We start from the raw sequence: 16790 nt of genomic DNA, 5'->3' as shown, positions 1-16790 counted from the left end.
GCACAATACTTTATTGTTAATTCAAAATCGAATGCATTGAACAAAATCAAAACAAACTGCAATCTGTTACAATACGTGATATTCCGGTCTATAGCTCCAGTTTCCGTTAAAAACACAATGTCAAGGAAATACATAAAATGACTTGTTTAAAATCTCGTCTTATTACTTATTGATCATTACGCTAGTCTAGAATAATAAAAAATAGAGTACTTGATCATAAGTGTTATATTCATCTAGAGCGGAAATGCCAAAAAAAGGAGCGTTAATACAGAGCTGTAACACAAAACCCAAATGCCCCAGGTTACATAAATATTACTATGATTATACAGTGCCATGAACGAAACAATATAGGCTATACTACTACCACTAGAGCTGCAATTGCACATTAACAGTCTCGGGGATTAAGGGGTTAAAAACACTAAACCTGTTCATGCCAAGCCAGAATGGCACGAACTGCACTTCTACCTGGAAAAAAAAAAGCCACCGAGATTATAGGATTAAATCTCAATTTAGGAGGTTTATTTGTCAAACGAAACAAGAACGCTGCCTAAAACTCAAACAAAGGCAAATCATCGCGAGTTGTGTTGAAGAAGACCATTGTCTTTATCCCAGCGTCTGTACAGACTTTATACAAGAGAGCGTCAGTCATAAACTCTGAAGTACTGTCAGTAGGTCCGTAGTTTGTCAGTGGTGATGGCCCTGTTTACAATTATTCCTCCTCATTGGATGCACAGCGATATAAAGAAGAGTGGACGAGACGAACAATGTATCCCAAAGAAATGCCTATCATAATTTGTAGGTAACGCTAATGGGATACAGCCAATTAGTGCATGGATTAGCTGTAATTCTGAGCTAAATGTGGCTTGAGAATAGTGGGATGTTCTTAGAGGATTCACATTTTGGATTGAAGAGAGGTTTCATTGGATCCACATATGAGTTGACTCTTAAATATATCAAAATCAGAGTCATGGTAATAATTAGATTTGTAGAGGATTGCTGTTTAATCCAGTTGGGACTGGGTTGGAACTAAAGTAAATGTCATTTATATTTAGTTCATATATTTTTTGATCAATATTTATTTCCCCCAAGATTTTTTTTTTCACAAAAGAGAAACAGTTGTGATTTTTAAGAGGTTTCTCATCAATTTCTATACGAGTTTATTAACTATTTGATGCTTATGTGTTCTTAATTGGTGTTTTTTGGGGGGTGGGATTGACTCCTAATTAGTTTTTATTATTTCATAAAACCCTTTTTAGATTGTCTATTTTATTCTCCCCAGGAATTCAATTCCCCATCTCATCCTAATTTTTTACAATGTTTAATTATTCAGTATGCAATTGGATTAACCAATTAATACAGTATTTCAGTAATTGCATCACTGTCATCCTAAAATACTGCTAAAAGATCAACTCATTAATGTATTCTCAATTACATTCATTTATCAGGTTCTCACTCAGGATTGAGCCCATTTCAGTTTGCTTGAAATTATGATCAAATCCCATTCATGTTTAGTATCCTTTCAGATAATTAATGTCAGTTTCTCCTTATTGTCTCCTAATTATGATGGACATTCCAGTACTGTCTATTAAAATCAACTCATTTAGACTTTGCTAATTTAATCCAAGATGAGACTTTAATCCAGCACTCTCTTGATTGGATCCCATTTTTGATCTAAATTATGATAGACATTCCGTCAGCATTGCCTTTCCCCCAATCTTTCCTCCTTTTTGAGCATCCAGAGGGCTCCTTCGGGATCTATGATGAAAACTTATCAACTCTAATGCTTATACAAAGAATCGATATATTCCGTAGGTAATATCATATGGGTACTGAGGTTATTTACAGGGTCCTCCTGAAGGCTGGGTTATCAAGACACAGCGACCGATTCCAACAAGTTATCATCCTTCGGCTGATGTCCTGAGAGTCCAGTGTCCTCCGTCAGGCCGGGATCTGGATCACTTTTCCGCACTGCCGTAGGGGGTCTCACCATGATGCACTGCCGGACCGCCGGCTTTCCTTTGGCCGCTTTGGGACTGCAGTTGTCGCGCTCGTATTCCTCCTGCGCTTTCTGTATCTTGCGCTTCTTCATCTTGCTTTTGTGAAAGTGGAAGGTGGTGACGGACACGAATATTATCCCGATAATCATCGTGATGAGCACGAAAAGCACGGCGGTGGAGGAGAACGCCTGGAACAGCTGATCCACCCGGTCGAAGCAGGTGCCATTGCCGGTTCCGTTTAAGGCACAGTGGGGAATGGAAAGCGCCAGTCTCTCCAAGGTCCGGGCACTCATTTAGTCCAGTGTCTGTATTGCAGGGGGAGAAAAAAAACTGAGGAGGCGAAAGCGAATAGAAATGTCCACCCCTGCCGAATGCGCGCGCTATATTGCCTTCATTTCTCTTGAGGGGAAACAAGTCCACCTAAAATAGATCCAATGAGGAATCCAGCGTTAGAAAAGAGCATGTGTGTTTTAGCACAAACAACAAGAGCAATTATATTTCTAGTCACGTCAACTTTGACGTCCTTTAAAAGACTTTGAAATCCACACCTTTGACGCACACACGCAAGCTGTTTAGAGAACAAAAGCCGCCTAAAAATCGCCTCAGAAAGGCGCGCGCTGCTCGCCAACTTTGTGCGCAAATGATGCCGCGTTTAATTCTACTCCTGTTCCGCCAGGCTTACAATTTACTAAAAGCAGATTCATTTGAACTGCGGCATTCCTTCAGATCAGCCAGCAGCAATGCTGCTCATCAATTACCGTCAGAGCAAAATCGTAAGTAGCCAATAAAGAGGAGAAGAAAAAAAGAAAGGACTGGCTCAATCAATCAAACGAACATCATGCGAAGATCTACATTAAAACCGGTAGTTTACCTGCCTCTACTGTAGGGATGTCGCTGCTCCGGAGGCGAAGACCGGTCGCGGTTGCAAATTCTGGAGAAAAAGGAGCAGAATCCAGCCAATCGCTGCAGCGCGCAATGACGTATCGCCTTTGATCATCTGAACGCTCCAGCAGCAGCAGCAGCAGCCTCATTCAGACATACAGTAGCCCCTGTTCAGATTACAAGACAAGGGTTGTTGTTTTAATGTATGGGGGTTAAACAAGGGTATGTCCCCGCTCTGCTATCTGTGATATTTGAGTCCGCATTTATGATTACCTCACTCTTAAGCGAAGACAAAGGGATGCGACAACTTTTTATCAATGGGAAGGACAAAAACCGTTTTCATATCTGAGGTGGGATGTTTTATGCAGCTGTGTGAATTAAGCTGCTGTAGGGACGAAATGTTACGTGTTTAAAGTGCGCAGTTTCGTGTTGTTCGTCATTAATTGGCCAAAGAACGGTTGAATCGACTTGAATGCATTAAAACAAAACCTTTTAAATGGATACCCTGCTGAAAAATCCAGCTTAAACCAGCCTAGGATGGTTGGCTGGTTTTAGCTGGTCGACCAGCCTCGTTTTAGAGGAGTTTTTGCCACTTCCAAGCTGGTTTATAGCCATTTCTTGGACAAGCTGGGAGATGACTAGCTAAAACCAGCTTGACCAGCCTAACTAAGCTGGGAGCCCAACCAAAACCAGCTATGTCCAGCTTAAACCAGGATTGTCGAGCTGGTTTTAGATGGTTTTAGCTGGTCACTTTCCAGCCTGACCAGCTAAGACCAGGCTGGAAATGGCTGGAAACCAGCTTTGAAGTGGCCAAAACCCCTCTAAAACCAGGCTGGTCGACCAGCTAAAACCAACCAACCAGCCTAGGCTGGTTTAAGCTGGATATTTCAGCAGGGAATGCACTGTAAATCTATAGTAATATGATGAACACTGAGAGGACAGTTTGACACTTACAGAAATTATACCTAAAGCTAACCTGAAAATGTATATTTTAAAGTGGCTTTCTTCTGTTGAACACAAAAAAAGATATTTTGAAGAATGTTACCGGTCATTGATTTCCATAGTACTTCTGTTCTTCAATATTAGTTCCATTATTTTACAGTGAATTGCATTATGAGATTAATCTCTGCTCTGATGACCTTTAATGTTGAGATTTCAACTTAGTTTAACAGTGACTTTTATTGACGTTTTAATATATATATATATATATATATATATATATATATATATATATATTTTTTTTTTTTTTTTTTTTTTCAATATTTTTATTATTAGAATTGTTCGCAGACATTTACTTGAAAATACACTTTAAAAAAAACAAACATAAAACTTGCATTCTTTAAAAAATTTAGTTTACCCAAAAATGTAAATAACTTTCTTCTGTTAAAGACAAGGTGTCTCAGAGGTGATCGTCTTACAGCAAGAAGGTCGCTGGTTCAAGTCCCAGCTGGGCCAGTTGGCATTTCTGTGTGGAGTTGCACGTTCTCCTCATGTTCGAGTGGGTTTACTCCAGGTGTTCCGGTTTCCCCCAATAGTCCAAACACATGCGATATAGGTGAATTGGCCTTAGTGTGTGAGTGTGTTGGGTGTTTCTCAGTACTGGGTTGCATGTGGTACAGTATCCAATGTAAAACATTCATTCATTTTCTTTTCGGCTTAGTCCCTTTATTAATCTGGGGTCGCCACAGTGGAATGAACCGCCAACTTATCAAGCACATGTTCTACGCAGCAGATGCCTTTCCAGCCACAACACATCTCTGGGAAACATCCACACACACTCATAGACTACGGAAAATTTAGCCTACCCAATTCACCTGTAAAGCATGTCTTTGGACTGTGGGGGAAACCGAAGCACCTGGAGGAAACCCACACGAACACGGGGAGAACATGCAAACTCCACACAGAAGTACTCAGCCGAGGCTTAAACCAGCGACCTTCTTGCTGTGAGGCGATTGCACGATCCACTGTGCCACCATGCAGCCGGATAACACAGTTAGTTAATTTTAAATAAAAATTTACTTGAGATTGTAATATGTTAGTTTTAAAAGTAACTTTTCCCAACACTGATTTAAATTGGTCATGTTTTACACAATTACACACTCGCACTTTACTCGTGTTGTGTCGCATATGGACAAACCCGACCATTGGATTAAAGTTTAATTTAAATTTAAAATTTAAAGGGATTAGTTCACCCTTCACTTGTTCAAAATCTTATTGACTTTCTTTTTTTTCTGTTGAACACTAAAGAAGATATTTTGAAGAATGATAAAAACCTGTAACCATTGACTTCCATTGTTTTTCCTACTATGGAAGTCAATGGTTACAGCTTTTTAGCTTTCTTCAGTATATTTGTTATAGTGCTCGAGAGAAACTCATAGAGGTTTGGAAACACTTGAGGGATAGTGAATAGTGAGTACATTTTTGACTGAATCATCCCTTTAACTAAATATTGGGTTTGTCTAATTTTGACCCAACATTGGGTTAAAACAATCCAGCATATATTAAACTGACTGTGCCTAGGCAATCAATCTCCATGTAAACTGGGTATGAAAATAACGACTGTACAATATGTTAAAATGGTCTGGATGTAGGGTATTTAACATATTGAGACACATAATAGGTCATAGTATGACATTTTAAAGTCTGTATGATTAATGAGGGTGAAGAATTATTAAAAATGGTCGGCCTGTTAAACTCATTTGCATATTTTAGTGCAACAGAGGGATATTTTAAAACATTCATGTTCATACATATTAAAAATATTTTCATTATTTTGACATATTTTTTTTCCTGTGATAGGTTGCGGGTCATTTCGTTGTGAGACCCCGGATTAATAAAGGGACTAAGCCGAAAATAAAATAAATGAATGAATTTTGACACATGTTTGTATTTTATATGTGAATAAATATCACAAAACCTGTCAAGAGCATCATTCAACCTCAAAATATGTATAATATATGGCCAAAAATGTAGATTAATTTAGATTGAATAGCGTGAATTACTTATTTAATATAACATTTTAAAAGTCTTAAAGGGACAGTTCACACAAACATAAATGAAAATTCTGTCATTATTTACTCACCCAAACCTTTATGAGAGTCTTTCTTCTTCGCACAAGAAGATATTTTAAAGAGTGCTGGAAACCTGTAACCACTGACTTACTTGTCATTTGTTTTTCTTACTATGGAAGTCAATGGTTACTGGTTTTTTAACATTCTTCAAAATATCTTTTTTTTGTGCTGACCAGGAAAAAAAAGTCAAAGATTTGGTAGATTGCGTGATGATATATATTTTCAAAATGGTGGAAACCTGTAATTGTTGACTTCCATAGCATTTGTTTTTCCAACTATGGAAGTCAATGGTTACCGGTTTTCAACATTCTTTAAAATATCTTCTTTTTTTGCTGATCAGGAAAATAAGTCATAAATATTTGGAAGATTTCGTGAAGATATATTTAAAAATGCTGGAAACCTGTAACCATTAACTTCCATAGATTTTTTTCCTACTATGAAAGTTAATGGTTACCGGTTTCAAACATTCTTCAAAATATATTTTTTGCTAACCAGGAAATAAAAAGTCATAAAGATTTAAAAGACTGCGTGAAGATATTTTGATAAATGCTGTAAACCTGTAACCATTGACATCCATAGCATTTGTTTTTCCTACTATGAAGTCAATGATTACCGGTTTCTAACATTCTTCAAAATATCTTCTTTTTACTGACCAGGAAAAAAAAAAGTCAAAGATTTGGAAGATTACCTGAAGATATTTTGAAAAATACTGGAAACCTGTAACCATTGACTTCCATTTGTTTTCTACGATGGAAGTAAATAGTTACAGGTTTTCAGCTTTCTTCAAAGTACCTTATTTAATGTTTAACAGAATAAAAAAACTATATAGGTTTAAAACCACTTGAGGGAGAGTAAATAATGAATCAGTTTTCATTTTTGGGTGGACTGTCCCTTTAAAACCAAACCTGACCTACACAATATAGTAGTGTAATTCAGCTGGCTACAAATTCTCTTAATCCCCAACTCATCAAGTGTATAGTTTAACCTTTTGTAATGTGAAATAAATGCGTTGGCCCTCTGGAACCGCTGGCCATATGCTGAGATGCAGTATTAGCGCGGCACAATTCACATTAAAGTTTATTAATGAAACCCAGCATGCTCTTCCCCTTATGTACTGCTCACTACAGACACCATAGCAATCACGCCGCTAATCTATTCCAGACCCAATCCCCGGTGAGATTAATTACTACATCGTTTGTACTGTGCCCGATAACTGTGCAAAGTGACCTCCATTATCACTCCACCTGCTCAGCATCTTCTGTCAATTAATCTCTCGCAATCCACTGTGTCTGATAATTGTTAAAATGGCCAGATTAATAATTTTTAGCACTTCAATCTTCCATGTTAACGAGTAAATCTGTGCTATTAAGAGATCAGAGCGGTGTTGTGAATTTATGTTCGGTTGCGTTTTGCGTTTTGTTTATGCGCTTGCTACAACAGTGGTAACTTTATTTCACTTCTGAGTAATATTAAAGGACACATAGTTTTCCCCTTTTATTATGATTTAATATTAATATTATGGTTCTTCTGAGTGTGCCAGTTTAGGTTCAGTTCAAAACACAGGTCAGAATTGTTTATTATAATGTGTTCAAAAGTGTTATGTTGTGGGCGTGTACACAGCTCGCTGTTTTAGGGGCGTGTTGCTTCACATGAAAATTAGTTTCAGCTTCCCGCCCAACCTAACAAGGGGGCGGAGCCAAGAGCTCCCACGCTCTGTGTTTGCAACAGACAGGCAGACAGAGAGAAGCTAAGCTAGGATCAGCATTCAGCCGTACATGTATGACTCGGACACAGACTAAGCAGAGAGTACACAATCATTTGTGTCTCTGTATAGTTTTACAGCCAACTGTGTGCTAGTTTCAAGTGCCGAGCTTGTACACCGGGACTAATAACCACGCACACTGAATTAACATTGACTGAGGCACTGGATGCGCCGCTCGAAGCCGCGACACAGCATACCAGACACTCTGTGGTGCGGCAGAAACATAAAGTGTCCCGAATCGTCGTGCCACCCAGAGCCATGCATTCCAGAACTCCAAACACAGGCCTTCACCAGGGCAAACACAATGGAGACCCAAGTCGGTGGCCGCCCGCGTCGCCCAGCCGTCGACCGAAGCGCCGCAGTGTGCACCCTGACAGAAACCCACGGCAAGAACTCCGAAATGCATCGCATCACGCAAAGAGGCGCTTCTGGTGTACGACCTGCAGGCAAGTTTGTTTTTTTATTTCCAATGGAGAGACGCGCTCATGAGGCAACGCACTTGCACTTTTCTAGCTGCATAGGTAAGATCACTGGGAGCTTCTGTGTTCGCGAGAAATGCAAACGGCTGAAGTTTAAGGTACTGTAGACGCAATGGAAAGTACACATGTTTGCAAACCTACCAAAAGGTACAAACAATAATTCCGATTACAGCGATAATGTGGAGAAAATTGATCTTTTGTTGAGCCCAATGAGCCTTACATCTAAAAATAGAGCAAGGGTGTTCCTTTAGTGACATCACTTTGACTGAAAATGGCGGACGTGAAACAAGAAACTGAGGATATGGCTGTTTCTCTATTCCAAGAACGCAGAGAACGGACTTGTGTTCTTGTGGAGACCGGTCTTGCCAGGTGTCCTCGGAAGAACGAACTCAGGAGACCACAAGGACAGATAATGCGTCCTTTGAGAAATAGGATGCTGCGTTCTTCCTGATAGTCACATGACCTTTTAAATGGAAATTATTTAAACATTACAGCACTCATACAACGATTTATTGTTTTCCCCCTCTTCAAAATATATACTTTGCATAAAAACATTATAAATATACTCTGCACAATATAAATAAAACAAATTGTAATACGAATTTCAGCAAACAAACACCCTTAATGTGTTTATTCCTTTATAAAGATGTCCATGTTAATGTTTACTTTCACCGTTTCATTTAGGGAAACTCCTGATGTAAATAAGTGATATCTCTGAACTTGAATAATAAACCTGTATAAAATGCTGCGCTTCCCACCTCCAGTCGCAATGACTTCTGGGACTTCCAGAGCGAGTTCGGTGCTCAAGTCTGCATCGTTGCGTCCTCAATATCAAGATCACATCCGGGAAGTTTCACGCGTCCTCCGTACTTGCGGTCTTGAGTATTGGAACTGAACTTAGGCAGCTGATGATGACGTTGCACGAGAACACGAGGACGCAAGACCGCTAAAGAATGCATATTAAGAAACAGCCTATGTGTCGGGGTTTTTTTTTTGTGTCTTCTCTGTCTCCCTCTTGTGTATTGTCATTTGTATGCAGTTTCACCTGTTATCGATTCTCTTGTTTCCCCGTCCCCATTGCTCTCACCTGTTCTCCCTGATTATTTGGCTATTTAGTCTCCCCTTCTCCTTCGTTCTGTGCTTGTTAATGGATTCTGTGTCTAAGAGCTACGTGTGTTACCGGTACTCCCTATTCAAGAAATCACATTTTGCACTCTGTCTTGCTTAGTCCTGTATTATCAATCTCACCACTTGTTATCCGATCATCTGTGCTCTGGCTCACCTTTGCTCTGCCCACAGTCCACGCTCGAGTGAGGTCTCATCTTCTCGGCTCCCTGAGGTCTGTTCCTACTTTACTACTGCTTAACCAAGAGGGTCTTTTCGTTTGATCAGTCCATCATCGCCCAGAGGAGGGTCGATTTCTGACTGCCTGTAACAGGCACGTGCACACATAGGGCTCAACCTGTGCAGTGCACATGCCCTTTTTAGTCTTGGATAGAAAGTGCCCTTCCAAAATGATCAAAAGTGCCCCCGCGACGCGGCACACCCTCGGTCCCGCCCTTCAGTAGGCGCACGACAACACCGCTCTTGAGTACGCGCGCGACAACACAGCTGATCAGTACGCGCGCGACAACACAGCTGATCAGTACGCTCGCGATAACACCGCTCTTCAGTACGCGCACAACAACCAGCCACCCCCCCCTTTGGACTGTCTCTACACGGGCCTGGCCTGTAATAATATCTATGATATTATTGAATGACTATTTTCCTACTGCTGATGAGAGCAGAATTGTTGATTTACTTCTATTAAATAAATCCCTTTGAACTTCCCCCTTGCGCTTGGGTCTCCTTTTATCCTGACAATATGATCGTGACGCCCCTGTCAATCAATATTGGTGGGTGGGGGGACCGCACTCCAACGTCAAGTCGCGGTTGCTCTGAAAACTGTTCCAATTGGTCCACCGTTTTTAAGTTGTTAAATTGAAGAAAAAAAATGGACTGTGTGTGTGTGTATATAACCCCAATATGACGGTCTATACACTATAACTACACACGTGTCTGTCCAAACAGCTTGAAAATTAGATTTTTCACCATAGGTGCCCTTTAGGGTTAGGGTTAAAATGTGGGTAAAGATTTGGATTAGTTGCCTAAGATAACACTTTACTTGAAAGGTTGTTTATAAGACAGTCATTAAAGCTTTATAATCCTGACATGAATGTGATTTTTTGCATGCTTATAACAGTTGTCTTTAAGTGTCATTTGCTCAGTTGTGACATTTTAAACGCAAAGATGACATTGTTTGTTATGACAACTTGTGTTGTTCATGTGCTTGATTTGTCTTGTGTATAGCAAACAAAACAATATGATCCCATCAGGCCCTTCTCATAAGGACAAAGAGTATACAACAATAATCAATGCTGGGAAATGATACCATACTGAAAATGTGCTATGATAATCGCAGAAGAATGATTTTAGTTTTTGTAAACACATACTCCAATTTTGATTCTTGCAACAGTGAAGCATTTACTACTTTTTAATGTTGTCGTTCTTTTTCACAACACTTAAAAGACATTTAGGGAGTGAAGACACCACGTGAGGAAGTGTTTCAGGTGTAATTTTGCCCCATTCTTCCTGCAAACAAGTCTTAAGGTGGGCAACAGTGCGGAGTCTTCGTTGTCGCATTTTGTGCTTTAAAATGTTCCACACATGCTCTATCGGAGACAGGTCAGGACTGTAGGCAGGCCAGTCCAGTTCCTATATCCTCTTCCTCCACAACCAGGACTTTGTAATGTGTGTAGAATGAGGTTTTGCATTTGTCTTGCTGAAATATGCATGGGCGTCCCTGGAACAGAAGGCAGCATATTGTGCTCCAAAATCTCAATGTAGTTTTCAGCATTAATGGTGCATCACAGAAGTGCAAGTTACCTTTGTCAAAGGCACTGACGCAACCCCATATGATGACAGACACTGGCTTTTGGACTTGTTGCTGGTAAGTCAGGATGATATGTTTCTTCTTCGTTCCGGAGCACACAGAGTACATTTCTCCCAAAGTACCTGAAAAACTAATGCATCTGTCCACAGTACACATTTCCACTGTGTGATGATTCATCCCAGATGCCTGCGAGCCCAGAATGTTGATGTAATGTTGTGTACAATGTTAACATAGGGCTCACTTTTGGCACTGTATAGTTTTAACTAGCATTTGTGGATGTAACTACGCATTGTGGTTCTTGACAAAGGTTTGCCAAAGTAGTTCTGAGCCCATGTGGTGATATCGCTTATAGATGAATGACGATTCTTGATGCAGTGCCTCCTGAGGGATCGGAGATCTTTTCGTCTAAAGGACTAGACCTTTCTTAGATGCTGCTTTTGTACCAAATCATAATTATAATCACCTTGTTGACATCACCTGTTTCAAATCACATCATTATTTAACTAATTTACCTGATCACTAGCCATAAACTTTTTTACATGTCTTTTTTAATGTGTTACAGGTTTAAATGACAGGAAAGGATCTATATTTACAAGTGAAATGAAATTGTTAGATGGACGGATGGATGGACAGATGGATAGATAGATAGATAGATAGATAGATAGATAGATAGATAGATAGATAGATAGATAGATAGATAGATAGATAGATAGATAGATAGATAGATAGATAGATGACTGACAGACAGACAAACAGACAGATAGATGGATTGACGGACCGACAGATAGGCGGACAGACAGATGGATAGATAGACAGACAGCCAGACAGATAAATAGATACATACATTGACAGACAGACAGACAGGTAGGTAGATAGATAGATAGATAGATAGATAGATAGATAGATAGATAGATAGATAGATAGACAGACAGACAGACAGACAGACAGACAGACAGACAGACAGACAGACAGACAGACAGACAGACGGACTGGCGGACGGACGGACGGACGGACAGATAGACGGACAGATAGACGGACAGATAGACAGACATATAGACAGACGGATGGATGGATAGACAGACAGACAGATAGATAGATAGATAGATAGACAGACAGACAGATAGATAGATAGATAGATAGATAGATAGATAGATAGATAGATAGATAGATAGATAGATAGATAGATAGATAGATAGATAGATAGATAGATAGATGACTGACAGACAGACAAACAGACAGATAGATGGATTGACGGACAGACAGATAGGCGGACAGACAGATGGATAGATAGACAGACAGCCAGACAGATAGATAGATACATACATTGACAGACAGACAGACAGGTAGGTAGATAGATAGATAGATAGACAGACAGACAGACAGACAGACGGACGGACGGACAGATAGACAGACAGATAGACAGACAGATAGACGGACGGACGAAGAGATAGACAGACATATAGACAGACGGATGGATGGATAGACAGACAGACAGATAGATAGATAGATAGACAGACAGACAGACAGACAGACATATAGATAGATAGATAGATAGATAGATAGATAGACAGACAGACAGACAGACAGACAGACAGACAGACAGACAGACAGACAGACAGACAGATAGATAGATAGATAGATAGATAGATAGATAGATAGATAGATAGATAGATAGATAGATAGATAGATAGATAGATAGGTGGACAGATAAATGGATAGATAGACAGACAGCCAGATAGATAGATAGATAGATAGATAGATAGATAGATAGATAGATAGATAGATAGATAGATAGATAGATAGATAGATAGATAGATAGATAGATAGATAGATAGATGACTGACAGACAGACAGACAGACAGACAGACAAACAGACAGATAGATGGATTGACGGACAGACAAATAGGCGGACACACAGATGGATAGATAGACAGACAGCCAGACAGGTAGATGGATACATACATTGACAGACAGACAGACAGGTAGATAGATAGACAGACAGACAGACAGACGGACGGACGGACGGACGGACAGATAGACGGACAGATAGACGGACGGACGAAGAGATAGACATACATATAGACAGACGGATGAATGGATAGACAGACAGACAGATAGATAGACAGACAGACAGACAGACAGACAGACAGACAGACAGACAGACAGACAGACAGACAGACAGACAGATAGATAGATAGATAGATAGATAGATAGATAGATAGATAGATAGATAGATAGATAGATAGATAGATCACTGACAGACGGACAGATGGATGGATGGATGGACGGACGGACAGATAGATAAACAGACAGACAAATACAAAGACAGACGGAAAGACCGATGACAGACAGATAGATGAAAGACGGAGAGAAATGGACAGATTTCCATGTTTCTACATGTTTTGATGGTCTGATTCTCTTCTTCTGGAGATGTTTCTCTTTAGCATTCTCTTCTTGCCGCAGTTAGCTTTTGTCCCTCATCAATCTAAAAAAAAATTCAAATGCCGTGAAAGGCTTTCAGCGCTATAAAGTGCCCTGTTTCCACATAAATCAATCATACAACTCCAGTGCATACTAATGAAATGGTCTGAGCTCACAGGAGAGTGTTTTTACTACTCATCACTGCGGAGGACTCGACGCATACTGAACTCTGTGTATACGGGACTTATATTTGGCATCAAAGAAAACAACTACTGCATCCTCCCGCGAGCTCCACGTACGCCCTTTAAACACAAAGTCAGGCGCTTCACCCTCCCTCTCTGTGGAGCAGATTTATGCTGTAATTCTGTATATCCATGTGAATGGAGGTCACTGGTGTAGAAGGTCATGATGTGAGAGGGAAAGAGGTTTTTACTCCACCCGTCGAGTGTTAAATAAAACTCATGTCTGTCGTGTGTCTGAGGAGTGTGAAGCTTGACTCAGGACTCTGCCTCCCTCCAGTGGAGGTTTAGTGTAATAAATCTTATGACGATTATGTTTACATTCTGAATGACTGTGCTTTTGCTGTGCAGGAGGATACAATATATGAAAGAGTAATTGGCAGTTCTTTCCACTGTGGCGACCTCTGATAATTCAGGGACTATTTGAGTGAGTGAGTGAGTGAGTGAGTGAGTGAGTACTGTAAAAAATGCGGGGTTCCACAGAATTCCTTCATTCCTTTCCAACACAAATCGATTAGGTTAACTTAATTGTTTTTGCAAATTAAAGTAGATTGAACATAAAACAATTAAGCTGACCCCTAAAGAAGTCAAGAATTGTGTTGATTCGACTCATTTTAGATAAGTAATTTGAACAAGCAGCCAAAATCTTTGTTTTTTTGAGTGAGTGTTGTGCAGGAGATTTAATGTTGAGGAAATGTCGATTAGAATCCACAAATAAAAATGATTTAGTTTTTTGAAAATGGTTTAGCATTTTTCTAATTTGTTTACTAAATCGTTTCCATTCTGGCGACGCTGTGGCGCAGTAGGTAGTGTCACACCTGTTGCAGTGCCCTAGTTTGGACACTTGAGGGCACTAGTTTGTTTTGTAGTTTCACTTCATTTTATGTCACGAAATGGGGAAAGATCACTAAATGCAAAAATCCAAGTGCAGCAATTTATTAACAAAAAGGCAAAGGCATCCAAAAAGACAGATTTCCAAATCTTGCACAGAACTAGAAGCAAGATACAAAAACTAGATGACCTGACGAAGTAACTGGCAAAAGTCCAAAAACGGTAAATACAAGGACAGGGTAGGAGTGCTAACAAGTGCTAACAAAAACGAACACAAACAGGACATATCCACAATGGAACACAATCCAAGAATAATCGTAATACAAAAAAAAACTAGATAACCAGACAAACATACTAGATGTGAGGAACTAACAAAATCCTAAGGCAACTAAAACAGAGGACAAGAGGGTTTATAAAGACAGGACTAAATTAACAAACACAAAACAGCTGTAACATAACACAATCAGTAATACAAAGGATTATGGGAAATGAAGTGAAATTACAAAACAAACTAGTGCCCTCAAGTGTCCAAACTAGGGCACTGCAACAGGTGTGACAGGTAGTGCTGTCGCCTCACAGCAAGAAGGTCACTGGTTCGAGCCTCGGTTGGGTCAGTTTCTGTGCACTGCAAAAAATGCTTTTCTTACTTAGATTTTTGTCTTGTTTCTAGTCCAAATATCTAAAATGTCTTAAATCAAGAAGCATTTTCTAGACAAGCAAAACATATTGTCTTGTTTTAAGAAATAATATGCCAAAATGAAGCGAGTTTTTCCTTAAATCAAGCTAAATAATCTGCCAATGAGGTAAGCAAAGTAGCTGTGCCAAAGTGGCATATTATTTCTTAAAACAAGACAATATGTTTTGCTTGTCTAGAAAATGCTTCAGGATTTAAGAATTTCTAGATATTTGGACTAGAAACAAGACAAAAAATCTAAGTAGGAAAAGCATTTTTTGCAGTGTGTGGAGTTTGCATGTTCTCCCTGTGTTCGCGTGGGGTTCCTCCGGGTGCTCCGGTTTCCCCCAGAGTCCAAAGACATGCGGTACAGGTGAATTGATTAAGCTAAATTGGCCATCGCCGGATTTAAATGATTCCTATAACGATTTGTTGCCAATATCCAATGAGAGATCTGCCATTGTAAATCCCCGCTTCTTTTTTCAATTGATGGCTTATATAATGACCTCCAACACCTTTTTGGAGCAGTACCCATTTCAACAAAATTTGCCCATTTGGTTTCTGGAATTTCTCTCAAAGATCTCAAATTAAAAAAATTTAACACAAAGACAATAGGATGACTTTATAGATATTTCGTCAAAGAAACCAAGTTGCAGTGTTTTAAAAGAAAGTAATCTTGCATCATCCTCCTGCCAGTCTTCTAAATTTACTCTCACACTAATCCTGGGAAATACAGTCTTAATTACTTCTGTTTGCAATGGTACTACAGCAGGGTTCAGGGCCAGAGTGGGACTCCTTTTCAGGCCTGGAGTTTCAAGCATTAGACCGGCCCACCTCAGTTCACGACTGACTATATTAAAATAAGGTCATTTCCAGTTTTTAGTTACACTATCCGGTCTTTTTCAAGAAAACAGCTGCTTTAGAACTTCAAATGTTCAACCACCTTGCAGGTTTATATGTCTTAAAAAAAAGAAAAAAAGATTCAATTCAATTCAATTCAGCTTTATTTGTATAGCGCTTTTACAATGTAGATTGTGTCAAAGCAGCTTCACATAAATGGTCACAGTAACTGGAACAGTGTGGTTCAGGTTTTAGTGTTTAAGTTCAGTTCAGTTCAGTTTAGCTCAGTTCAGTGTGATTTACTCCGGTGAGGATTGAACACAGGTTGACAGAGTCGAAATGCATTGTGCCGACCACTGGACCACAATGGCACCATTTCTTGTTAAGGGGCCGGAATGATAGTTACATCATCATTACCCTGCAGGCTGCATTTTGCTCATGGGGCTGCGAGACAATAAATAAGAAGAGCGGAGCTGCAGCAAAATAATGAATAAAAAGAGTGAGGCTATGGTCACATAAATATATGAAAAAAAAAGTGTGACGGCTGAGAGTGCAAGCAGCTAGAAACACCGGCCCTTGCGGCAAAAAACGGATCGGCCCACCGGGAACTCTCCCGGTCCTCCCGATTAGCCAATCCGGGCCTGGCAGGGTTCAACGCTAAGG

At 39.8% G+C, this 16790-nt stretch overlaps 1 protein-coding gene across 1 annotated transcript; it reads right to left on the bottom strand.

Moving 5' to 3' along the window:
• Window positions 1–497: 497 nt before the first annotated feature.
• Window positions 498–2911, bottom strand: si:dkey-35i13.1. The gene is made up of 2 exons (NM_001447074.1): window positions 2873–2911; window positions 498–2417 (listed from the first exon to the last, which is right to left on the bottom strand). The coding sequence occupies exon 2, from the start codon at window positions 2288–2290 to the stop codon at window positions 1868–1870; it is 423 nt and encodes a 140-aa protein (NP_001434003.1). The 5' UTR covers window positions 2291–2417; window positions 2873–2911; the 3' UTR covers window positions 498–1867.
• Window positions 2912–16790: the final 13879 nt, after the last annotated feature.

Source organism: Danio rerio, chromosome 15 (assembly GCF_052040795.2).
Source record: "Danio rerio strain M-AB ecotype USA chromosome 15, GRCz13ab, whole genome shotgun sequence".
Lineage (NCBI taxonomy): Eukaryota > Metazoa > Chordata > Actinopteri > Cypriniformes > Danionidae > Danio > Danio rerio.
The sequence above is the reverse complement of the archived record's forward strand: the minus strand, read 5'-3'. Positions and strand labels throughout refer to the sequence as shown.

What these genes read in the sequence shown, in the direction of transcription:
- si:dkey-35i13.1 (NM_001447074.1), bottom strand. Translation starts at nt 2,290, where the DNA reads ATGAGTGCCCGGACCTTGGAGAGACTGGCGCTTTCCATTCCCCACTGT.